Source organism: Pteropus medius, unplaced genomic scaffold (genome assembly GCF_902729225.1).
Source record: "Pteropus medius unplaced genomic scaffold, Ma_sr-lr_union100, whole genome shotgun sequence".
NCBI lineage: Eukaryota > Metazoa > Chordata > Mammalia > Chiroptera > Pteropodidae > Pteropus > Pteropus medius.
In genome coordinates this window covers 26,708,380-26,734,228 of record NW_024349802.1, presented here as the reverse complement: position 1 = coordinate 26,734,228, position 25,849 = coordinate 26,708,380, and the positions used below count along the sequence as shown (strand labels likewise).

Genomic DNA, 25,849 nt, shown 5'->3' with positions numbered 1-25,849 from the left:
GGAGTGGGAGGATTTCGATGATGGGGAAGCCTAGAATTGGGGTAAGAAAACCCCAATATATACAGGGAAATAAGTGCTTTTCAGTTGGACAAAATTGGATATTGACTTCTAGCTTGTCTGAAATTGACCACTGGGTAAGCCCTAGCCTAGGAACCTGGCCCAACTCCAGGGTCCTTTTCAGCTAAAAATAGAGAAGACTCTGCCTCACCTAATTTTAGCTTGAGGCATCTGAGAAGTACATTCTGCCTGTTTCTGGAAGTGCTGGGACTTGCTGGTTCAGAGATTTTACCTTTCTCGATTTATTATAAAATTTATATGCGTAAAAAGCACTTTAATAATCCCCATTTATGAATACCATTTTGTAGAAGATGACTCAGGTTTAGAGAAATTGAAAGTGACTTGCTTGCCCAGGTTTTCTCAGTAAGAAATAATAGTCTGCCCTCTGGTGAACTGTATTACTGCCACTTAGCGAGCTGTATTACCTAACCTCTCTGAGCTCCGAGTCGCTCATCAGTAAAATGGGATACTGGAAATTAATTCACAGGGTTCTTAATGAGGATGAAATGTGATGTGAATGTGTCATTTTATTTTTGACATTCATTAAGAACTTGGTGGCTTGTAGTTTTCACTTTTCTTTTTTCATTGGGTTGAGGAACTAGTAGGTGTACTCTGTTCCTTCTAGGAAATTAAAATTCAACCCATTTGGTTTGTTAGTCATCAGGTCATTAGATTGGTGTCTGGTAGCAAGAGTAGATGCTAAGACAACCAAATCAGTATAGAAGGTCTTGCTAGGAGACCATAGCTGCTTCTGAATGGGTCATCTTTGATTCCATGGTGCCTGGCATAAATTCTTGTTGTGAACGATTGTTGAACGCCCTAAAGATAGGAACAGGGTCTTAACTAGATTGATAATAGCCCAACAATTTTTCGTAGGTTTGATTTTGGAGCCTTTGTGAAGGAAGGTGTGTTTTGGGTAATAATAATACCTTCCATTGCCCAGTCAGTGCTTTAAACTAGTTCTTTAGCCATTGAGATAGCTCTGATTTTAAAAGGGTTTTTCTAAGCTGGGGTAGTCCAAAGGCCTTGTCAATGTAAATGGCCGACTCAGATGCTGGCCCTTGGAAAGTCTGCTAAGGAAAACCATCACCATCTCATCTTTTATCCTCTTGAGATTTTAGGAAGTAAATTTACTACCTAACCTAATATTTTAGAAAAGTACCTGTGAGACCTTCCTTTGGGAGTTTATTCAGCATTAAGGATAATATTTTTCTTGTATCCTATTCTGAGTGGAGACATGTGAAAAAAGTAGCAGATTGTTAATACCTAGAATTTCTAATGTGAACTTCAGATTTCTAAAGTTTTATTACAACAGATGGCACCATGGTTTTTACCTGGTAACATGATATTTGATGGGCTTCCAGGTTAAAATTGTTTCTTTTTGGAATCACAGAATGTTAAGGGTATTCTGGCAGTTATGTCAATGAAAACATCAACTTTTAAAACTATGGTCCAAATTTTTGTTTAAATTCACTGATTGTAGCCATTCTTAAACTTCATGGTACAACGAATCATCCTGGAAACTTTTAAAAATCTCCATTCCCGAGGATGCCTTCTCTCGTATGGGCAGGGCTTTAGAAATGTGTATTTTGGAAAACCAGTAAGTTTTTTTGATGGTATGCATTTTATGTAATCTTCATGGATGATGAGAATAAACTCAAAGTGAGGAAGCTTTTTCTCCTTGTGTTTGGAGGCTTAAAAGGTTTTAGATTTTTAAATCAGTGATAGATGAAATGTTATTAAAATTACTCTTGGCCACTTTTTCTTCCATTGAGCATAGGTGAAGTAGCTGGTTTCATGGCAGTGGTTCTCAAATTTTACTGTGCATCAGAATTACCAAGAGAGTGATTAAAGTTTCTGATTCAGTAGACCTAGAGTGGGGCCTGAGAACTTGTGTTTCTAACAGATTTCCAAGTGATGCTGAAGTCCTTGGTCCAGAGACCACACTTTGAGAGTGACTGGTTTATAAGTAAGGACCACATTGCAGGACAGATAGTAATCATAAAGACCTGGCATTATTCTGGGCAGGTGATAAGCACATGCTAAGGAGCATTTGGAAAATGTCAGACTATAGAAAGAGCAGATTCACACTTGCAAGACTAATGCTAGGCATATGTTTAATGAATGAAAAAGTGCATGGACTTGTCCACATTGTTTAAAACTCAAGTGCATGTCATTGCACTTATGCATATTAATTCTGTGTATGATGAACACTGTTGTGTTTTTCTTGGCGTAGTAGGCACCTGTTTTAACTTCTCTTCTGGACGGTAATTAAACTTCCTGAGAGTTGTGATTGTGCCTTACTTCTCAGGGGCTTCTCAGACTGGATATATGTAATCGGTACTTAAATACATATCTGTTACCTAATTTCAATGTGACAGGCTAAAAGTGACTAAAAGACTAAAATTCCTCTGCTTTTTTTTTTCTTCTCTACATGGAAATGTCTTTTCGTTCTTTGGGATTGTTTTGGCCTCAGATTTTGCTGAGTGCGTGTATATTTTAAATGACTTATGAAGTATGGCTCTTATCCAAAAAAAGTGGGAAGGCCTTTCCCTTTAGCAGAGAAAGTTTTATTTCAGAGCCAATGCTTAAATTGCAGTTATTACTTTGAGAACGTACAAAATGCTCCACTTACTACTCAGCGTAGTCGTCCAAATTGTCAGAAATGCCGTTTTACTTGCGGCTTCTTAGTGATGTTGTATACTGTTTGGGATCTGTCCATGCTATTAGATACAGGCTTCACAAAGGATGAGAAGTAAGTCTTAAAAATATTTATGGTAGGCTTATTACCTGTAAAGCATGTATAGAGAATGAAGAGACACTTTCTAAGCACCTAGGTGCTTAAGGTGTAGTTGAGAAATAGGTGGAAACAGGAAAACAGGAGGTTTAAATAAGAGCTCAGGATCGTGTTGGAAGAGCGATAATTAACTTTTGATCTGATATATATTGAAAAAGACAATAAATGTTTGTTAATGATGGAGGGAAGAGAAAAAGAAACTGCAATAATATATTTGGCCATGAGGTTACTCTTGCAACATTTTATCTCTTTGAGGGAAGAAGTTGGTAATTATACCTTAAGAATAATTTTAAATGTTGTTTCTTAACCTGGAATGTTTATAGTCTCTAAGAGGTCAAGATCAGTTTTCAGAGAGGGGTTGTGGTTATATTGATAAAGTTGTGAATAGTGTTTTGAGAGAAGCTCTGTGAAGCGGGCATTAACTTCAACCTTAAAAGTTATTCTCAGATAGTCTGCATTCTTCCAGCCTCTTTAAAATGTACTGTAAATAGTGAGTCAGAAGAACAAGTAGTGAGTCTGGATTCCTTAAGAGCTGCTTAGGGATAAGTGTGTCTGTAAGTCCAGTGGCAGAAGTAGGTGGAGAAGGCAGGGCGTGGGACTGCGGTTTAGTGGGTAGTCAGTCGTAGAAGTCTTCGGGGAGCATCAAAACAAAGTTTCTGGGAGCAACAGCTGTGGAAGGTTCCCCATTTTGAATTACATAAATTACTTTGTCTGGAGTTCCAAACGTTACATCTGTTCTTAATTAACCTGTGTTTTAGCCAAGTGATGGAGGAGGCAGATGATGAACTCATTGTTTTTCGGATTGTGTCATATGAAGGAGGTAAAGAGAGGACCAGAACCAGATTTCTTAGTGGCCACAACAGTTTGTTTACTCTAAGGTATATAGTCACTCAGGAAAGTTTTTCATTCCTTTTATGAAAAGATTGGAAAATGAAAAGCTTTAGGTTTGGATCTGTATGTGCTCAGAATAACCAAGGCAGTGAGAGCCTTCTCACTTTTTAAATCAGGGCTTTGAACTTTGTGGAGGCAAGAAGAATAGTAGGAAATAAGGAAAATAAGTTATTTTTCCTTTTGGGATAAGCAGACATTTAACCAGTAACCAATTTCTAAAGTTAGCGACTTTACTGTTCAGATTGGCAAAAATAGAAAATGTATATTGTATCTAATTATCTGATTTTCTCCTCTCTTTTCTAGGAGGTGTGATTGCCTACATAAGTTCTTCCAGCTCAGCCTCTAGCCCTGCCTCTTGTCACAGTGAGGGTTCTGAGAATAGTTTCCAGTCCTCCTTTTCTTCTGTTCCATCTTCTCCAAACAGCTCTAATTCTGATAACAATAGTAATCCCAAAAGTGGTGATCTCGCCAATATTGAAGGCATCCTGAAGAATGATCGAATAGATTGTTCTATGAAAACAAGCAAATCCAGTGCACCTGGGATGACAAAGAGTCATAGTGGAGTGACAAGTAAGTTACTTTAGTTTTCTAAAGGTTGATGCCATTAATTGCAGGAGGGGCTTACTTTATTAATTTTTCATTTGGGGAACCATTATATTTTTGGGTATAATTTTCACTTCTTTCTAGGTAATAATAGTTTAGTAGTTGGGTAAGAAAATCAGTGATGATTTTAAAAGTTACGGGTTTCTAGGGGCTGTCATAACTGATTCTTGCCACAGAACAAGATATGTGGATATGCACTGCACCTTACTATGTTTCCTCTAGGGCAGGAGTCCCCAGGCCCCGGGCTGCAGACCGGTACTGGTCCATGGCCTGTTAGGAACTGGGCTGCACAGCAGGAGATGAGTGGCGGGTGGGCAAGCTAGCAAAGCTTCATCTGTATTTGTGGTTGCTCCCCAGCACTAACATCACCCCCTTAGCTCCACTTCAGATCATCAGGTATCACAGTCTCATAGAAGCACTGGTCCCTGGTGCCAAAAAGATAGGGGACTGCTGCTCTAGGGTACCCCTTCTTGCCACATTTTCACAATTATCTTTCTTCTGGACTCCTAGTACTGAACCTGGTTTCTAGAACAGAAGGAAGGGGTTTGCCTTCATGAAGTTGGAGCTAGGAACATTTGGGATTGGGATAACCAAATGAGTAGTGGAATTTGGACCCCTGAGTGAGTGTGGAGGTAAGACTGGCTGGTATAGAGGAGGATCGGGAAGGAATAGGACCTATCTGGTGCCTAGGACCTATCTGAGGTTAATTGAGCTGAGTATCTGTACAGCTCGTGAAGACAGATGACTGACTTCTCTGCCTGGCTACTGCTTATCTGAGAGAATTGTTTTCTTAGTTCTGGTTGCATATCTGGTGTAAGGTAACTCTAGATTTACAAAATTTCAGGTATGTTTAAAATCATCAGGAAAGGACAAAACCAGCTTTTCAGCGATATTTTCAACAGTCCCATGAACTGTTTTAAAAGGAAACTATGATGTCTTTTGATTTGTTAATTTGGTGTAAAGATTTTTCTTTTACATGACGAAAATAGATTTGTATCTTCTAAAATACTTAACAAGTAGAACAAAATAAAATATTCTATTGGTAAGAAAACAAACAGCTGACATTTTTCTTCTCTCTTTTCACTTTTGTGTCTGTTCATGCCTTAGAATTTAGTGGCATGGTTCTGCTGTGTAAAGTCTGTGGGGATGTGGCATCAGGATTCCACTATGGAGTTCATGCTTGTGAAGGCTGTAAGGTAAAGCATGCTTTTGTTTCCTTTAAGCTACTGATTCTGGGATTAAAGAAATTGGAGTTAGGTTTGCCAGTTTCCGCAGCTGATAATCTGGGAGGAGGAGAGAAGTCAGTTCCTCCTCTTAAAGTCTAAAGCATTTTACGTAGTATATAAACATAACCGGTTTTGAAAAATGTATTTTTAATTCAATGAAAGTATTTTTTAAAAGATTTTGATGAAAATAAATTTTCTCTCTGACTCAAACTTAATTATGGTATGAAATCAAGTGCACAGATGCTAATTTATTATGTTTCAGGCTCTGTTCTAGGTGGTGGGAAACAGCAGGGAGCAAAACAGACTTCGAATAGGTTTCTGACATGATATTCTGACATGTCAGGTGCTAGGAGTTGGGAATAATTCCTAGATACTTATAAAAATGTGGTATCTTTGGAAGTAATACCAACTGAGTAAAAGAAACTTGAATGTAAATTTAGGGCTTGGGAAAGCTCATTGTAAGTTTAGTTGACTATTTCTTAGAGCGTCTGTCAGATAATTCCAAGTGAGATGGTCTGTACCTCCTACTTATTCCAGAGAATATCTCTCTTTAAATCTGGCACAATCCTTTCTCCTGAGTATCAAATTTAACATGGCCGAGACACGTGCTCTTGCTGTCTCTGACTGAAGGCCAGAAGCAGGAATCCCATTTGGCTAGATATGGTGGGTGAGCAAGATAATGAATGTACATAATGAAAGAAATGTTTTCTAGGGTGGTTTTGAATGAATTGTGATTTTGGTAGCTCTTAATGGCTGGGTCACTTAACAACACTAGTATTTTATATAGATGTAGGATTTCCCCCACCATTTAAAAAATTTTATAAACACTTTTTTCCCCCCTCTCAAAAATGTGAAGTAATTGTAAAGCAGGCATCATTCTCACTTTATAGCTAGAGAAACAAAAGCATGAGCAAATGTGCCTAATTGTGTATTCTTGATAAATACTCATAATTGTTCTATACTCTCTTAATAGTGTATCTAGCTCAGAGAGTGTAGTGTCCAATTACAGTAGTGCAGTAATATTTAACTGTTGCATCCCACAATTACTAATATAGATTCATGAAATGCGTGGTTCCTTATGATATTCAAGGAAACTGGAGTTTAAAATAATTTTGGTAATTGTGTTCTTGACTTTCCTATTCTCCTTGGAGATCTTTGAATACCTATCACAGAGCATGTACTTAAATTATTTGTGCAGTAAAGACAGTTAGTTAGTTAGAGCCACCTAGCTGGGAACTGTCTTTGGATCATTAGTTGATCTGTGGGCGTGTGGTGTGACACTTACCTGTTGTTGACAAGCAGCCAGGCACTTGTAAGTAGGCCTTGCTGGTGTCAGCAGGTAATGATCCAGGAAAGACCAAGCTCTTCTAGCATAATCCCTAGTTCCAGTGAGGGAATTATAGCTCTGGAACACATTTTTTTCCTGTCTACTCTTTAAGCATCAGTCATATTTCATGAGTTTTGGAATTTGTATGTAATTAAAGTATGAGCTGGAAAATGTGGCTGCAGGCAGGGGCTGGTGACAGGGTAAAGTGTAGGATAAGGGGTGCTTTGGCAAGCACCAAGATTCTTCAAAGAGAAGAAAAAGTTTTGTTTGGCTAGTAGGTGTAGGTGCTTACTAATTCTGGTAAGAATCCAGTTAAATTTGTGTGTCAAAATTATATTTCTCTTTGTTCTAGTCTAAAATTATTTCCTAGGTGTAGCTAGTAATATATTGGATAGTAAGATGTGGGAAGCATGCTTTTAAGTGAATGGGTACATCTTCCTTTGTTCTTAGGGTTTCTTTCGGAGAAGCATTCAGCAAAACATCCAGTACAAGAAATGCTTGAAGAACGAAAACTGTTCTATAATGAGAATGAATAGGAACAGATGTCAGCAGTGTCGCTTCAAAAAGTGTCTGTCTGTTGGAATGTCGAGAGATGGTATGTTCCCAGTTTAAAGAGCATTCTTTCTTAAAGCATATGGAGCTTGGCTCTTATTCCTCAGCATAAACCAGAGCTATAAACCAGTTATCAATGGCCCTCTCGTGCTTAGGGTGAAGCAGATTTTGGAAAACACATTTTGATGTCTTGTAGGATGCCAAATTCATTAAAGTCAAGTTTTAGTGACATCACCCCAGAAACAGCTTTTGGCTCACTTCTTTTTTGTTGCTTCTTGTAAAAAGACCCATTTTTTCCCCTGTACAATTTGAATACTCTTTTTTTTTTCCCCCTGTACAATTTGAATACTCTTTTTTTTTTTTCCCCCATAAAAAAGATTTAGTTTTTCTTGATATAGGAATCCATGACTCTTTCTCCCTAATTTCTTAGCATTCCTGATGAACCTTTTTCTCCCTTTGTGGATTATCTCTATTGCTTTCTCAGCCCTGAGATGATAATGTGTTTTTAGGGCACAGATTCTGAGTACACTGAAAGGACATGTGAAATTGAAAGAAATATTAAAGTCTGGAATGGAGAAGGTTGCTCCATTCTGGTGTGATCCATTCCCATGGAAAATAAAAGTTGTAATTTATGGTACTGTTAGTATTATCTATGGATGACATCACTGGATTGTATTGTGCTTAGGGAAATCATCTTTGGATAGTCTCATTCTGTTTTAAGTAACATAACAGGAGTAGGAGGTTTTCAGAGGGATTAGTTAAATAGGGCTAATTAAGAATTGCTAAGAATGAACCTCATTTATCTAGGGAAGGGTCATTTAAACAGCCCCTTAGGTTACTCTAACTTTAGTATCTTACATAGAAATACAGTATTGCAATAAGGAGCTTTTTAAATAAAGATTTCAGCAATTAATGTTTTGGACTTGTAATTGCCAAAAAATTTTTTATAGAACTAGAAATAGTAATCCAAAGTTGATGGATACTGTGATTGCCCCAAAAGAATAAAAATGGCAATCATTTGTGAAGGAGAGGAAGCAGAGGTAGAGTATGAAACATGATGAAATTATTTGTCTGATAATGTCAGAGATACAATTAGATTAGTAAGGCTTTCTTGCTGGGTGGGTATATTGAATTTTTATTATCTCTTTATAAAAGACTAGAAAGATTTTTGTTTTTTTATTTCCTCAGGGAATGTTGGAGACAGACAAATTCTAAGACTAGCCTCAAATAATGGAGGATGAACAATTTCATTTTTATTTATTTCATTGATTTTAATTAAAATCTAGCACGTTTATTTTTTGATAGCTGCATTTCTATTGACCTTGGTATTTTTTTTCTAAGATTTTTTTTGAAGAAGCCAGTAAGGAGCAGATCATTTAATGTCGAGTATTTTTGGGTCTTGAGAATAAGATTATGAAAGTAAATTGACAGATATCAGATATTCACTTCCTTTAGTACATCAAAAACAGCCTGTAAATTTAGAATAATTTGGGCCAGAGACATATGGATACTCTTTAACTTGTATGAATAGAGACCATAGCTATTAGAGATAATTTCGTGTTATCCTTTTGTATAACAGGTCTTATTTAGAATATAGATGTTAAATATCTTTTTCTTCAATAGCTGTTCGGTTTGGTCGTATTCCTAAGCGTGAAAAACAGAGGATGCTAATTGAAATGCAAAGTGCGATGAAGACCATGATGAACAGCCAGTTCAGTGGTCATTTACAGAATGACACATTAGTAGAACATCATGAACAGACAGCATTACCAGCCCAGGAACAGCTGCGACCCAAGCCTCAGCTGGAGCAAGAAAACGTCAAGAGCTCTTCTCCTCCTTCTTCTGATTTTGCAAAGGAGGAAGTGATTGGCATGGTGACGAGAGCCCACAAGGATACCTTTATGTATAATCAAGAGCAGCAAGAAAACTCAGCGGAGACCTTGCAGCCCCAGAGAGAACGGATTGCCAAGAACACGGAGCAATATAATTTAAATCATGATCATTGTGGCAGTGGGCTTAGCAGCCATTTTCCTTGTAGTGAGAGCCCGCAGAATCTCAATGGACAGTATAAAGGGAGGAATATAATGCATTACCCAAATGGGCATGCCATTTGTATTGCAAATGGACATTGTATGAACTTCTCCAATGCTTATACTCAAAGAGTATGTGATAGAGTTTCGATAGATGGATTTTCTCAGAATGAGAACAAGAATAGTTACCTGTGCAACAATGGAGGGAGAATGCATCTGGTATAGTGAAATCATTTTTTTTTTTTTGCTCACCTTGTATCAAGGAAAGCTTTGAAGGTTTTCTTTTATGCGGGGATATACAAGCTTTGAGGGTGGGAGGAGAGTGTCAGAAAACCTAAGAGATTTACAGAATCAGTTTTATGCAATATTTTAGGTCAAATACTTAATAAACATTATTTGTCGAATGACCTATAAGAATTAGATACAAGCATGTGATAAGATTGATACTATGATTGGGATTAGGATTTTATGTGAAATATGGATCATGCAGAATTGGTCCTTTAATTTTTAGAAATCTCTTTCAAAATTTAAGCATTCCGATTAATCACTACTAGCTTTGAGATTTTCTCTTAGGGCTGATCTTTTAGCCTGTCACAGCCAGTAATTCAATGATTTATACGGAAAGAGTTTTCTTTAACCATTATAATGCCAAAAGGTCTTTGGATATAGAACATGGATGTTTTATTGCGTGAGAATTTAGGACTATTTTAATTTAATAGGCTAACTTCTAAGGATTTTCTCAGACTTCATCCTATGAGATAAGTTAATGTTATATCATTCAAGTTTTTTTAATCATCAAATACAACCATCTACATGAAAGTACAGTGTTTATATTCAGCCAAAATTTCATCAAAAACATCAGTACCACACCATATCCAGTTTAAATCATGAGGTCCTTTGATAGTGCATGGTATTTTCTACAGCCAGGTAATTAAAGCCTTCTTCTTCTTTTTTTTTTCCCCCCAAAATAGTTGACTCTAACCCAGTCCTTATATTAGATTTTTTGGTCACTTGCAAGTATTTGATCCCATGGATCTGAAAGGTGATCTTATATTTTATGAAACTTTGTGGTTGCCTTAAGGAGGGAAGAATCTAAGAATTTAGGTTCTAATTTTGTGATACTCCTCATGGTTATAGAATCATTCCAAAATTCCTGGATCTCCTATGGATCTAGTGAAAATTTAAAGGCGTATTTTATTAATAGAGTGTATAGTGCATATTTCATAATCTTTTTAGCATTTTTATACCTTCTTGGCATCCTATTTTTTACCTCCCCCATCCCCATTTAGAAGGTTCACCTTGTATCACCTCCAGTCATTGTTCTCTAATTAAACAAGTGGAAGTCAGTGTTTATGAAATTAAATGGTTAGGACCTTTTTAAAAAAGTGAGGCATCACTTTTTTAAAAATTCCTCTTTGAAGTTATAGTACTGTAATTGTGCCCATTTAAAGAAAAGTGAGTTTCGAAATATTAACTATATGTGGGCTTGGGTTCTAGGCCTGTGACTTCTAGCTATATTTGGATAAGTCATTAAACCTTTTAGAGTTAAATTTCCGCACCTAAGAAATGGTAATTTTAATATTCGTTGTAAGTAACTAACAGGGTTGGCAGTCAAGTAAATATGTATGAGTTTGTTTGGAAACCATAAAGCCAGCATAGAGTGGCAGCAGTGTTACAAAATAAACCTGTGCAACAGGTATTTGAAATACCTCCTTATGGACCTCATTTTTGTTTAGGCTACCTCTTTCATGATAACAAGTTAATTGCTATTTAAATTAGGTTTCTATGAGACTTTCTATCAAAAGGCCATTAGCAAAAGAGAAAGTGCTATAATCAGTAGCATCTGAGGGTTATTTTCATGTTGGCTTTTCTAGTAATTGAGATGTCACTTTTGAAATTTCTTTACCACCTCTCCCATTTTAAGAGCTTTCTGTTTTGTGCACGCTAGGTTTGTCCAATGAGTATGTCTCCATATGTGGATCCTCATAAATCGGGGCATGAAATCTGGGAAGAATTTTCAATGAGCTTCACCCCAGCAGTGAAAGAAGTGGTGGAATTTGCAAAGCGTATTCCTGGATTCAGAGATCTCTCTCAGCATGACCAGGTCAACCTTTTAAAGGCTGGAACTTTTGAGGTAGATTTTGTTTACTTTGAATATGGATATAGGACATATAGTGTTTTATCTTCATTCTTTTCTAAATAAGTGTTTATAGTCCAGAGGCTGAAACTACAAACAAAAGAATGACCATCTCAGGATTTTGGGAGAAGACTAGTTGAGTCCAAAGTTACTTAGCACTTGAAATATAAATGCTTATATGTCTTCTTGAGAGAAGTGTCTGTTCACGTCCTCCGCCCATTTTTTTTAATTGGATTGTTTGTTTTTTTTGTTGTTGAATTGTATGAGTTCTTTTATATTTTGGATATTAGCCCTTTATCTCAGGTGTTTTTTGCAAATGTCTTCTCCCGTTCAGAAGGCTGCTTCTTTGTTTTACTGATGGTTTCTTTTGCTGTGCAGAAGATTTTTAGTTTGATAGTTCCATTCATTTATTTTTGCTTTTATTTTCCTTGCATTTCTCCGAAGAAGACATACAAATGGCCAACAGAGTGAAATCATATGAAAAGATGCTATTAGGGTAATACAAATCCAAACCACAAAGCGATACTACCTTACACCTGTTACAGTGGCTATTATCAACAAGACAATAAGTGTTGGAGAGGTTGTGGGAAAAAGGAACCCTCATACACTGCTGGTGGGAATGTAAATTGGTGCAGCCACTATGAAAAACAGTATGGAGCTTCCTCAAAAAATTAAGAATAGAACTACCATATGACCCAGCAGTCCCTCTTCTGGGTATCCACCCCCCAAAATTTGAAAATATTTATCCGTAAAGATATGTGCATGCTGTTGTCCATAGCATTATTCACGGTGGCCAAGACGTGGAAACAAGCAAAGGGTCCTTCAATAGATGACTGGGTAAAGAAGATGTGGTACGTATATGCACTGGAATATTACTTAGCCATAAGGGAAGATGAAATACTGCCATTTGCGACGTGGATGGATCTTGAGATTTTCATGCTAAGTGAAATAAGTCAGACAGAAAAAGTTGAAAACCATATGATTTCACTCATATGCAGGATATAAAACTGAAAACAACAAATGAACAAGACAAAAACTTAGTTAAGTGTCACTTGGAGCCTATATAATTTTTTTAATGTCACCCCAATAAATTTAAAAAAATATATCAATGTTCTGCATTCCCAACATGTGAACTCCCCGTTCTAGTACTGCTTTTAGATGTAGACCTGGTGGGTTCTCCAGAAGAGCAGACACCTACTGAAAGCCTAGTTTGGAGTTTACTCTGTTTGGCATAGAATACAAAGGGTAAATAGAATATGGTTTTTGTCTTTTAGGAGAATGTAGAACATTTGGAGGGTATCAAATATCTCTTTGCTACCTCAGATTTTCTCAGCCTCACCTCATTCTAGAATCCATGGCTACTTTTTCTACTTCAGCTTCTCTTGCTGTGATGTATTCTGCCTGGGCTTGGGGCAGCCATTGTCGTCAACTGGTCCAGACAGTTCCTCTCCTTGTGCTTAGTTAAGTGTCTCTCACCTGTCTGCTCCAGGGCTTCCCTGCTACTGAGGTGTGAGAAGCCCCAGGACTTGATAGGAGCTCACTTAAGCATTATTCTGAAATACAGGGTGGTAGGTGGGAAGTTGATGTTTGATCAGTGGAGAAAGGGAGCCAGGGGATATCTTTTAACTTCTCTCTGTACGGTCCCACAAGATCTAGTTCTCAGGGTTTTTTTTTTTTTTTTTTTTAATTTTAAAAAATATTTTTAGTTTTAAGTATATAGTACATTGTTTAGATATTTATGTAGTTTATAAAATGATCCCCCTAATTGTTCTTTCTCTCCATCTAGCCGATAATTAATACTAATTGCATTCTGTATGCCATACTCCCCATCCCCATGACCATCTGTCAGCCACTAATTTGTATTTATTTAACCCTTCACCCCATTCTCTCAGTCCCCCAACCCTCCCTCCCCTCTGTCCATCACCAGATTTTCCTCTATATTTGAGTCTGGTTTTGATTAGTTTGTTTTTTTTTGTTCCTTAGATGCCACATATAAGTGAAATCATATGGTATTTATCTTTCTCTGACTTATTTCACTCAGCATACTAACCTCTAGGTCCATCCATGTCATTCATTGCAAATGGTAGGATTTCAGTTTTTAATGGCTGAGTAACATTCTATCGTATATATGAACCATAACTTCTTTATTAAGTCGTCTTTTGATGAGTAGTTTGCTTTGTATCTTGACTATTGTGCTGCCATGAATATTGGAGTACATAGATCTTTACAAATTATTGCTTTGGTTTTCTTTGGATAAATACCCAGAAATGCAATTGCTGGGTCAAAAGGTATATCCATTTTAAATTTTTTGAGAAACCTCCATACTGTTTTCCATAGTGGCTGTACCAATTTGCAATCCCACCAACAATGTGTGAGGGTTCCCTTTTCTCCACATCCTCGCCAGTACTTGTTCTTTGATTTATTGATGATAGCCATTCCGACAGGTGTCAAGTGATTTCTCATTGTGGTTTTAATTTGTATTTCTCTGGTGATTAGTGACTTTGAGCATCTTTTCACATGGAGAAATATCTGTTCAGGTCATCTGCCTATTTTTTAATTGGATTGTTTGTTTTTTTTGTTGTTGAATTGTGTGAGTTCTTTATATATTTTGGATATTAATCTCTTATTAGAGGTATCATTAGCGAATATCTTCTCCCAGTCAGTTTGTTGTCTTTTTGATTTGTTGATGGTTTCCTTTGCAGTACAAAAACTTCAGGTGTTCTTGATGATAAGCTCAGAAAATACTGCTAATATTGGTTTTCTTTCCTTCCCTGCCTCATTTCTTTTTCCTCATTCCTGTTTTTGCTTGTGCCATTGCACATCTCACACAAACTTTTGCTGGGGTACCTGGATTAGAACAGAGAAGCCATATTTACTAATAAATGAAATAGCTGTGGCGGTGTAATTCAAAAGTAACACCTATAGGTTGAGATCTTCAGTTTAAGGAAAAACAGTTTAAGATTTAAAGCCACGTCAGTAAGTAAGTTCAATTCACCCATTTTGAGGTTAGGTAACCATGACCCGGAGATGTGAAGAGACTTTTCTTGGATTACCAGTAAATTCATAACATAGGATCAGAACACAAATCCCAGACTCCAGAAACTTGAGTTCTTCTGCCTTGTGCTTTGTCTTGGGATTGCTGTGTTCTGGACTTAGCACCATCTGCATAGAAGGTTCACCCTCTTTTGGATTGTCTTGGGTAAAACAAGTCTATTCTTGGGAGCATTGCACAGGGAAGGTGTTTGGTCAGTGTCTGCTGGTTATGAGAGATATGTGACAGATGTCACCATTTGATATAGTGGAGGGAGGCTGTAGGTAAGCAGTGTTGACCGGTTTGGTTTGGATTTTGATTATAACTTGGTGTCTAAAACACTTTTACTGTGATAGTTTGTGTATTATCTCTTGGCGTTATGGTTTCTTGAAGTAGTCTAATTAGAGTTCATCCCCTGCGTTTGCCTTGGCTCCATTTGGTGTTTTGATGTTTCCAAGTGTTACTGCATTGAAATATTGCTCTTTTTACTTGGGGCTTGGAGACTATGTGACTTAGTAGCTTAGTTTCTTTAGTGTTTTTGCTAAGGCCCAGTTTCAAATTTCTTGGCATTATTGCCTGCTTTAATTTTGTATTTGCATTTCAGAATCTTTATTAATAGAGTTTCAGAGTATCATAGGACTTAAGCATTCTGCCACTGGTGGCTAGAATTTTTTTGATGTTCTTGGAATATTTATTGCTTTGGTAGAGAATTTGCCTTAAGGAAATGATTCTGGGTGAAAATAAACTCAGTTTTTCCTTTATAGCTTTCTTTTATATGTAGAGTGCTTTTTACTGACTCGAATGCTAAGTTATTCCTTAGCATTACTATTGAATTCCAAATACATTTAAATCTTTTTCTTTTTCCAGGTTTTAATGGTACGGTTTGCGTCATTATTTGATGCAAAAGAGCGTACTGTCACCTTTTTAAGTGGAAAGAAGTATAGTGTGGATGATTTACACTCAATGGGAGCTGGTGATCTGCTAAACTCGATGTTTGAGTTTAGTGAGAAGCTGAATGCCCTCCAACTTAGTGACGAAGAGATGAGTTTGTTTACAGCAGTTGTCCTGGTATCTGCAGGTAAGCCAGCTGGTTCAAAATTGTGCCACACCTATAATATAGTGACCAACTGTGAAGAAGTTGGCAGGTAACTAGATTCCAGCAAGCTCTGTGGAGGGAAGAAGGCATTAAGGAAGATGGTAAACTATGTTAATCTGTTTTTGAACAATTAATTTTTGTTATCATGACAGTAAAAGTCAAAAGCGCTTTATAAAAATAAATGATATTTAAATTTGGGCCTCTTATTTACCACTCTTAGTCTTTAGTTCTTTCTAATAATTTTTTATGCGTCTAAATCGTTATTACTTGGATTTAATTTTTACAACACGGTATATCTCCAGGTAGGTAGTTCCAATATGAATTCTAAGTTTTAATTAAAATATTATGTGGGTTACTTGAAAATGTTGAAATCAAAATATATTAGTATGATTTGTTACAATTGGTGAATTACGAGTTGTAGGGGTTCCCCCAGCTTCGCCACTGAGTTTTATGTGTGACTTGGATGTAAGTAATTTTATCCCTTTGGGTCTTACTTTTCCCATCCTTTGAAAGACAGGGATTGTACCTTGAATGAGTCACCAACATTTTTTGAGTCCTAATATTGAGGGTAATTGATGATGTTTCTCTCAATTTCCTTACCACCTTGCATTATATTGCAGTTATTTCTGACCAGAGTATTTCAATTCAGGCTATTAAGGCAAAATTTACTCCCAATAACAAATTTAAAATTGAGACACAGTGACTTTCCTGGAGGCATGTAAATAAGTGTCAGACACTTTTTAAGCATCTCTAATTTTAGTTTAAACATTTGTTGAGGATTTTACAGTATTTTGGTATGATGTGCTTTAAGCTTTCCATTTGCTTCCTACTGTATAAAAGTGTTAGGCACTATGAAAGTATGAGTTCTGACCCCTGCTTATGTGGCTAAACTATAAATCAGTAACTCTTAAGGAGAGTAAGTTCTTTGTCATAAAGGGCTTATGTGTCAGTGGTATAAATAAAGACTTATGCCATTTGGAAGCATAATTTGGCTACCTTTTCTGCTCAGCTCTACCTGGATAGCTAAAGGTGCGCTTATATGGCAGTCATGTGGAAGGACTGTGTCAGTAAGGGGACAGCAACTTCCTGTTCTCTCAGGAACCTTGTAATACCTCTACCATTTCACAGAGTCTCTTGATAAGTAATTAGTAATAGTTTGAGTTAACATCAGATTAAATCTATTATTGTGCAACTAAAGGTAATCCATACTTGTTAATTGCTTTATATGATGAATAGGCTTTATGTGCTCGGTGCTTGGGGGGAGTGGGGAGAGAGCAAGTGTTACGACATAAGCTTGCTCTCAAAGCATTTATATTCAATTTTAGAGACAACTAACAAAAAGCTTTATGTACTAAACTGTGATTCTGACTGAGGTAAAGAGGAAGGAAGGAAAGGAAGGAAGATGAAATCATCTGAGAAGGCTTTGTGGGGAATATAGAAGTGGAGCTGGAATTTGAAGGATGGATTATTAGGTTTTCCCAGCAAAAAATGATGTAGTGATGTGCGAGAACATGAGATAGGGCAGGGGAAGAGGCCACAGCCTGATGTGTACATCGAAGAGGAGGGGGTGCAGAAGGTTTGCAAGTTAGGGGAGTACCAGGTTATGGAATGACAGCTATGAGAACTAAGCAGAGTTTTAATTGAAATGTGGGGCAGTGGAAAGTCAGTGTAACTTCTTCAGTGGAGGAATGATCAGGCATTAACACAGCGATGCTTTAATATCAGGTCCGCATTTTTATCCTGGGTAGATTTGACAGATAAGTCATGAGAGCTGGAGAGTCGAGTTGAGAGACTGCTGAAATAACTTCAGGAATGAGGTAGTGGAATGAACTCTTCTGAAATAGGTTGTAGCAGAGGAGCTGGGGGAGGAGGGACACTGTTCCAGAGGTAGTTCAGAGGAAGAAATGAAGGCAGAGGGTTGAAGGGGAGCTCTGTGCTAGGAACTGTGCTACTTACTTCTTTTGTATTTTCCACTAGGAATGTTACTTTTTATTTTGTTTTAACCTCCTTTTGAAAAAGACTTGTTTTGTGACCATAAGAGTAATATGGGTTCTTTGAAAAATTAAAACATTTTAAGATGAAAATAAAGATGATAATATCACTACCAAAAACCATCACTGTTAACATTGGGGATTTCTCTCTATCCATTCACCTATCCATTCATTTATCCACTTGCCTGCTTATTGAGATATGGTATATAAGAAATGTCTGACATACTAAGTGGAAAACAGATTATAAAAGAATATATGCATTCTTATTTTTATTATGTTTATATATGAAGATATACAAGCAGCATATACAGGCACAATTCCATGCATTTTAAAATAATATATTTTCACTTAAATGTATGATAGTGTTCATGTCAAATTTAAATCTTTACCACTTAAAAAGAACTGTTATTTTTAAAGCAGAATCTAGTCAGGAAAACAAAATTCAAAAACTACAGAAGAATATTAAATGAAAAATTGCTTTTTTCTTTTCCTACTCCCAACCTGTTCTTCAGAGAACTAGGTTTCTAACCATCTTTCTCTTTGATTGTTCTGATGGTTGCCCATCCAGCTATAAATACTATGCTTACACCTCTTTTTATTTAGTAGGTAGAACCCATAAATAAAAGTACCCTCTCACTTTCTCTTCTCAATTTTCATTTTATTTTTTCAGTTACTTTATTGGTTTTATTTATAATTTTAATATGCTCACATTCTTTGATCCTTCACGTTTACATTATCTCAGTTTAGATAGAATTTTCTCATTATACAGGGAGACAGTACCTTCTTTTCTTCATATCCTGGCTTCTTTTGCTATACCATTTCTTTTATATTGTCAATAATTAAAATATTTACATTCCTTTCTATAGCTGTGATTATTTTCCATATTTTATTTATCAGTTGATTCTAAAAATTGAAAAATAAAAAATTAGTGTTTACAGTGTTATGATTATGTAAATAGTGCCCACAGTGAGGCTGAAATGGTAGACAAGGAAATATAAATCTCTGCCCTAAATTTGTGCTACCTTCAGGAGGAACGTTCCAAGTATCAGATAACAAATGGATTATTCATTTATATTTTCTGTTAATTGCTCACAATTATAGTTTGCATCATATTTAGAATAGCTTTTTGTTTTTCTTGGAATCTACAGCTGCCTTCTGGTTTTTGTTTTGGTTGTTGTTAGAAGAAATGCTAGCTAATTCCTAGATCTTATTATGTAGTTTTATCCCCACAATAGACCTCCGATGTGAGCTAGGACAGGGTGTCTTCAGTTACACAGGCAAGGAATTTGAGGAACAGAAGGATTAAATAATTTGCCCAGGGTCGAAGTTTTAATAATTGGCTGAGCAGGCATTTGAATTCCTTTAGTCTAGCTCCAAAGGCTTTCCATTATACTGATTGTTAACAGAATAGCTCTATCTGCTAAGGGAGGGAGAAATCTCAAACATGATATTTTCCCATGAGACTGGAAAAATCTTATACTATGGAGGGTAGGGGAATTATACTTGGGAAGTAAATTTTTCAGATTGTGTGAAATGTTAACAGTCATTTCCAATGGGAGATTAGGGACTGGCATATAGGTGTGAGACCATGGTTCATCTAGGTGGGGATTTAGTTGCCCTTGTAGAGGTTTTTGTCGAAGGAGTTTAACTTCCTTTCTGTAGGAAATGAGTATGACATAAAGAGATTTGGTGAGGAGTATGGGCTTGGGAGAGGAGGGATGAAGCGCCAGCTAAGAAGGTAGAAAATAGATGGAGCATGACTTAAACTGTATAGTGTAGCATTTAGTGCATCATTTAGAAGATGAAGTTCCATTTCAGTACGTGTATTGTATTGTTGCAATTTCAAGAGGATTGTTGTTTTACGATCTAGCTAGATTTGTAGTTAAGTTGTTTGGTCTTGAAATCATGAAATCCTGGATTTAGATATTGAAGTTTTAGAAAAATTTAATAACGTTTACATTTTCAGATGTAGGAGTCCATATCCTTGAAGTTCTGAGTTGTATAGAGAAGCGTACCTTATTCAAACACAAGATATTCACCAGAAGACCAACCACCTGTTGTAATACTGTTTCTAACTTAAATATCCTTCCCCACTTTTTTGTTTCTTTGCCCACCTAGATTATTTTGTTTGTGGGAATCACTGTCATTCTTTCTCAGTTGTTGGTATTGTGCATTACTGATGATAAGATGGAAATCAATTTTCTTCTGCCAAAATACAAGCTCTCTAAAGGAAAGAATTTTAGTTTGTTATGCTCACTGTTAATTCCTTAGCACATATCACAGTAACCACCTACATTCAATTAGTGTTCGGTAAATGAATTAGAAAATTGCAAGGATGTTAAAACAATTACTTGAATATTAAAGGCAGGGGAGATTAGAAGCATTACTGAAGGCTTTAATTTTGCAAAGATGACCCTTCTGGCTGTATGGCCGAGGTCAAACGTCAAGAGAAGAGGTCTTTTGCCTATCTTAACAATTTTGTCTGAAAAATTATTACCCCTTCTTCTCCCTATTACATAGTTGTGATAATAATCCAAATTTACTAAATGTAAGATAAACCTATTTTCTTCATTTTTTTCTGCATTTAGTGTTAATCAAACTTTTTCCACTTTACTATTAAATTTTAGTCCTTATTCTAAGTATTTGCACTGCAGATGGCCTTTTTTAGCTATCGGTTAAAATGGAAAACTTTTTCAGTCTCGTAAAAATGAGAAAAGGGGTAAATGGCCAGAGAATTTTGCTTCCTTGGAGAAGTCTTTTTCTTAACTATAGCTCCCTATACTGGGAGCTGTTGAATATTTCTTGCATACTTCCGCCTCCCGTTGTGAAGGGAAGAAATAACTTGTTGATGAAAAAAGTCAGTGGGCAAACATCGGTTTGGCTAATTTTAAGATAGTTTCTTTTATTGCTGGTTTATACTAAATTACTAATTTATTAACATTTGTTCGATGAGCTTAATGAATACAGTATGCTAAATGAAAGTGAATGCAGGTTACTTCTAACTAAGTATTAAAGTTGTATAGTATATTAGCTATATTACTGCATAACAAATTACACTATATCTTAATAACTTAAAAATGCATACATTTCTCAATTTCTGAGGGTTAGGAATGTGGGTGTGGCTTAGATGCGAGCCTCTGGCTGTAGGTTTCTTAGGAGGTTGTAGTCAAGCTGTGGGCTGGACTGTGGTCTCATAAGAAGGCTCTACTAGGGAAGGATCTGCTTCTAGGCTTATACATGGCAGATGTTGGCAGGATTCAGTTTCTTGCAAGTTGCTGGACTGTGTGCTTCAGTTCCTTGCTGGCTGTTAGCTGGAGACCAGCCTCAGTTCCTTAGCATTTGGACAGCTCCATAGGGCAGCTCACAACATGGCATCTGGCTCTGTGAGTGAATGAATGCCTCAGATGGGAGCTACAGTTTTTTTTGTAATCTAACATTTTATTTATTAGTAGTGAGTCAGTAAGTCTGGCCCACTCAAGAGGAGAAAGATAGACAAGGACAAGGATGTGGGGATCATTGGAGGCTATTTGAGAGGCTGTCTGCCACACATGATAACATACAAATGTGGATATATTACATATGAGATAAAAATATATTTCTAAACTGCATTATTCATTTTATTTTGCCAATTAGAAGCAGTTGGAAGTAGTAGATGACATCTAATTTAAAAAATCAGAACCTCTAGATTTTTTGTGAACAGAAATACCTAAACACTAAAGAATTTTCATATATCAAGTGTACTGTGATATATTTATAAAAATATCTTTCTGGAATAATAAATAGCTACAAAAATTTGCCACTGGGATTTTTAAAACTTTGCCAGTTATCTTTTGCCTTTGTTCCAATGTATAAAACCTTGTTTTGAATTTATTGAAATTTATGAATAAGTTATATTTATATTTAATATTAATAATATATCCTCTCCTTCATATCTCTCTATTCCTTACTCTCCATTAGATCGATCTGGAATCGAAAACGTCAACTCTGTGGAGGCTTTGCAGGAAACCCTCATCCGTGCACTAAGGACCTTAATAATGAAAAACCATCCAAACGAGGCCTCTATTTTTACAAAACTTCTTCTAAAGTTGCCAGATCTTCGATCTTTAAACAACATGCACTCTGAAGAGCTCTTGGCCTTTAAAGTTCACCCCTAAGGCCTTTGTTTATTTAAACACAAACTGATTCATGCTAACTGTACATTTCGTGCTAAAATGCTTATTTATATGTGTATATCATACGTGGACATAGAAAAGACCTTTAAGACAATGCGAGGTTGTAGGCCATCTCTGTGATCATGCAGTAGCTGTTTGGGTGGAGATTTCTTCAGCCGTGATTAGACATTGACCGCATTTCCATGATAGACCAATCAGCTGTGTCGCACTTAAACTGGAGAAGTTACACTGAATTATAGTTACACTGAATGTTAGACTTTATTTCATCTGCCAAAACCAAAAACCATTTCGATCTCCCTGTGGTATAACTATAACGCACAATCACAAGTATATGAGGACATAAAAATTATTCTTTTGTGGTGGAAGTTCTATTGTGTGATGGAAATTTGATCTTACTGCAAGACTATTTGATCTAGTAATTGGAGACTTTTAGGAGGTTTCCATGTCTCTGTTTTACTCTACCGCCATTAAAGAGTGATCCTGGGCGGGTTAGTTTGTTGTGGAAAATGAGAATTGATAGTGTTCCCAATGCCCCACCTCACAGAGATAATAAAAAATGTCTATAAAGCATATTTACCTCTTGGGAGATAGGCACTATGTAAATAAGGTAAAATTTTTGTTGTTATAATTATTCATTATAATAATCTTATTTGTAAGCCTTTCTGAGAAATCATTTCCCAGTCCACACCAATCTATTATTCAGGGTTCCTGCATATGTGTGCGGTGTTGTCCTGGCACACACATATTCAAAGTTTATGGGTACATCAAATACATAGTATGTGTACATAATATGTATGTGAATATAGCTATACATAAATATATTTCTTCACAATATTTTAAACTGTGAAGAACTTTATCATACAATAAACTTAAGAGGTGTCAAAAGACCCAATTAGGTGCATTTTACCTGTTGATGACATAACCATTGCATTAAATGTTTAGACAGTAGAATATTGAATTTATGTTCTATTTTTGTTTAAGCAACACTTAATATAAAAGTGCAACAGGCAATCGAGTCCAAATTTCAAAAAATATATATTTTAGCGTTCATCTTTAGTAAAATCTTTGGTTCAAGGTACTAGTTGTTGAAAAATTTATTCAGATTCTTACCTAAAAAAGGTTGCATTGCTGCCCCTTATACACATGCTGCAGCTTGATGATAAATATTTTTATTCTTTTGGAGAACCAGTCAATGTTTAAGAAAACTGTTTACTATGTTGGTGTGTGTGTGCATGCGTGTGTGTGAGTGTGAGAGAGCGAAAGAGAATGAAAATGTGTTCTGAGTCCATTTTTTTTCCCTAAATAACACTACAGGGATTTTGTCAAATTAGATTTAGTCTATAATTTGGAAACTCATTTAGTGCATGACCTACAGGTTTAGAAATGGGATAGTCTAAGACATTTCATTCACATTTCTAACTTGGGCTTTATTGAATAGATAAGATTAACCTCTGTTTATGGCAGTAGGAGAAATAGCCAAAGTTGAGGATTTTATGTATGTTTTTCTGTTTACCTAGAAAATAGCAATTAATTGGGATTTTTTGGTAAAGATTGCCTTCTATATAATTTTTTTGGATTATATAAAATTGTGAAAATGAAAAGAGCCCACTTTACTATACTCAGCCTGTTCCTTTAATGACATGTGAGCAGAATGCCTTATTTTGTAATCTTGTTTAACTTGTTGCTACAGGGACTTGAATTTCTGGGGCACTAGTTAAGTAAGTTTAAAAAAAAGTTAAACCCTCTCATTATTAAAGAGGGAAGGTGATGGTGATGTCTGTAATACAATATAAACCATAATTGTGATTTACCTTAAATAGGTATGACTTTTATGGGATATACAGTATAGTTTTTGTGAATTCTTTACATGATAGCATTATCTTTTTATAATTTTTTTTTTTCCTAAGATAAATGCATAGTTTTCTTCTGTGGGGGATAGAAACAGCTTTTTGAAGTAATACTGAAAACCTCAAAGATCATGTCGATTCTTAATTTTTGCCTTTTGCATAAGCCTCTTTATAACATGTATCTTTAAAATAATTACTAAGTCTTTAGGAATGTGTAACCAGAACTATGTTAGCATTGCTTATAAAACCTTAGTTAGGTTCGATATATACACGTATACATCTATGTATAGGTATATAGATTTGCATTTTGTCTTGTAAAATTTTATTTGAATGAATTCTTCCTTTAGGTAATGGGAAACAATTAATAGTTCATCTGCCACTCATAGCATTTCTACATTTGAAAATAGCCCAATATTGAAACTTCTAATTCTCAAATTAAACCAGCAGCCTATTACAAGCACATTCTTTGATTGAGTCATAAACTTACTAAATGCAGAGAAGACAACCAGTTTAGAAAACTTCCAAGTGGGTGGGACACTGTTGATTGATTAATAATGTACTGTATTAAGTGATGCTTTAACTCTGATTTTACATTTTAAAGTTAAAATACGGGCATTATGTCAGCAAACTTAAGGGCATTATGTCAACAAGCTAAAACTTTTTTTTCCTGTGCTTTTAATGTATCTCTACACGATCTGAGAGGATTCAAGCTTTTAGAGAGAAATAGCTGAGGGAAAGGGGGAAACATCTTGGGATGAAGCTTTTCTTAATGGTGATGGTTTAATTACAGATTAAAAAATTAGAAGGAAATTTCAGTGGATTAAATATAACTTTCATATCTGCATTTCAAGAAATTACCATTGTAACTTGATAAGATATGATTTATTTCATGTAAACATTGCAAAGCAAGGTGTAGAAACTCAGCTAGGTTTATTACTGTGCACGAGAGTAAGTACCTATTGATTATTCTTTTTCTTTTCCAATATAAAGTTTGCTGAATGTACAAGAGGAGTTTATCGCTTAGGATATGAAATTTTTTTTAGGGGTTTGGGGGGAGGGGCTCTGTCAGGAAATGACCTAAAAACAAAGATTGTCTTGATTTGGTCCAAAATAAAACTCGAAGCTTATTCTTGAACTAACATGGAAAAATAAAACGGCTATTGTTTAAAAAAAATGACAAATATATTGTTGACACGATATGAATTAAGTTTATTTTCTACCAATTGCTATTGATGAGGATATGGATAATACCTTCATGTTTCTGAAAAGTAATCTGTACATGGGGGGCGGGGATAATAAATATTTCTAACCAAGTATGGTTTTTGGTATCTTTTTATCTCGACATTTTTGTAAGACCATTTATAATTTAACATACTACTTTCCCTTGAGCATAGCAAGATCTCTTATGTAAATCTCCAGTTTAGCATAGGGAAATGTCTATAGGCAGAGCTTTTATTGAAAGAAGGTTTTGAAGTTTGTTTAGTGATTCCAGCAGGATTATTGCCTTTTTCTACAATGCCAGCTGCGGGGGCTTTGTGGTATCTGATAAGGTAATCTTTCTAGGAAGGAGATAGAGAGGAAGGGGAGGTACTTGATCTAGTAAAAAATCAGTCTTGGCCACGAATGGGATAAAGCGCCTCAGCAGGACATTCCCCCTCCTTTTCCCTTTCTGAGGAGTCACGCCATGCTGGCAAAGTTAAGGGAGCTACTTGCATCAGCATTTGCTGTGGTGGTTTCCCAGGCCAGTGAAATCCACCACTTCTCTGTGAATATTGATGTTAGGTGGGAGAAATGGACTTCTTGCTTAAGCAAATTTGGAAATGCTGGGAAAAACAAAGTCACCGAGAAGTCTATGTCAATCTTGTTCTCAAATGAGCGAATCTGAGTCGTGAATCTTTTACGGAAGGGTTTAGTGGGGTGCAGTTTTTCCCAAACTTCCTCCACCAGGTAACCCCACCATTTTTCTGTGCTGAGCACTTCCTGGGGCTCCTTGGATGGGGTACTTGCTAGGAAAAAGTAATCAACTTCGGATGTTGATCAGGATGTTGATCATATTCTGTGGATGATTGTAAAATTTACATTGTACTTTGCC

General features: G+C 36.1%; 1 protein-coding gene across 1 annotated transcript in view; it reads left to right on the top strand.

Moving 5' to 3' along the window:
• Positions 1-25,071, top strand: part of NR1D2 (nuclear receptor subfamily 1 group D member 2) — a 29,250-nt gene extending 4,179 nt beyond the window's left edge. Inside the window, exons 2-8 of the mRNA XM_039836752.1 lie at positions 4,049-4,315; positions 5,456-5,544; positions 7,352-7,496; positions 9,077-9,702; positions 11,432-11,617; positions 15,519-15,729; positions 21,696-25,071. Of these exons, the coding sequence (XP_039692686.1) occupies positions 4,049-4,315; positions 5,456-5,544; positions 7,352-7,496; positions 9,077-9,702; positions 11,432-11,617; positions 15,519-15,729; positions 21,696-21,892 (1,721 nt within the window). The 3' untranslated portion in view covers positions 21,893-25,071. The remainder of the gene's footprint in view (positions 1-4,048; positions 4,316-5,455; positions 5,545-7,351; positions 7,497-9,076; positions 9,703-11,431; positions 11,618-15,518; positions 15,730-21,695) is intronic.
• Positions 25,072-25,849: the final 778 nt, after the last annotated feature.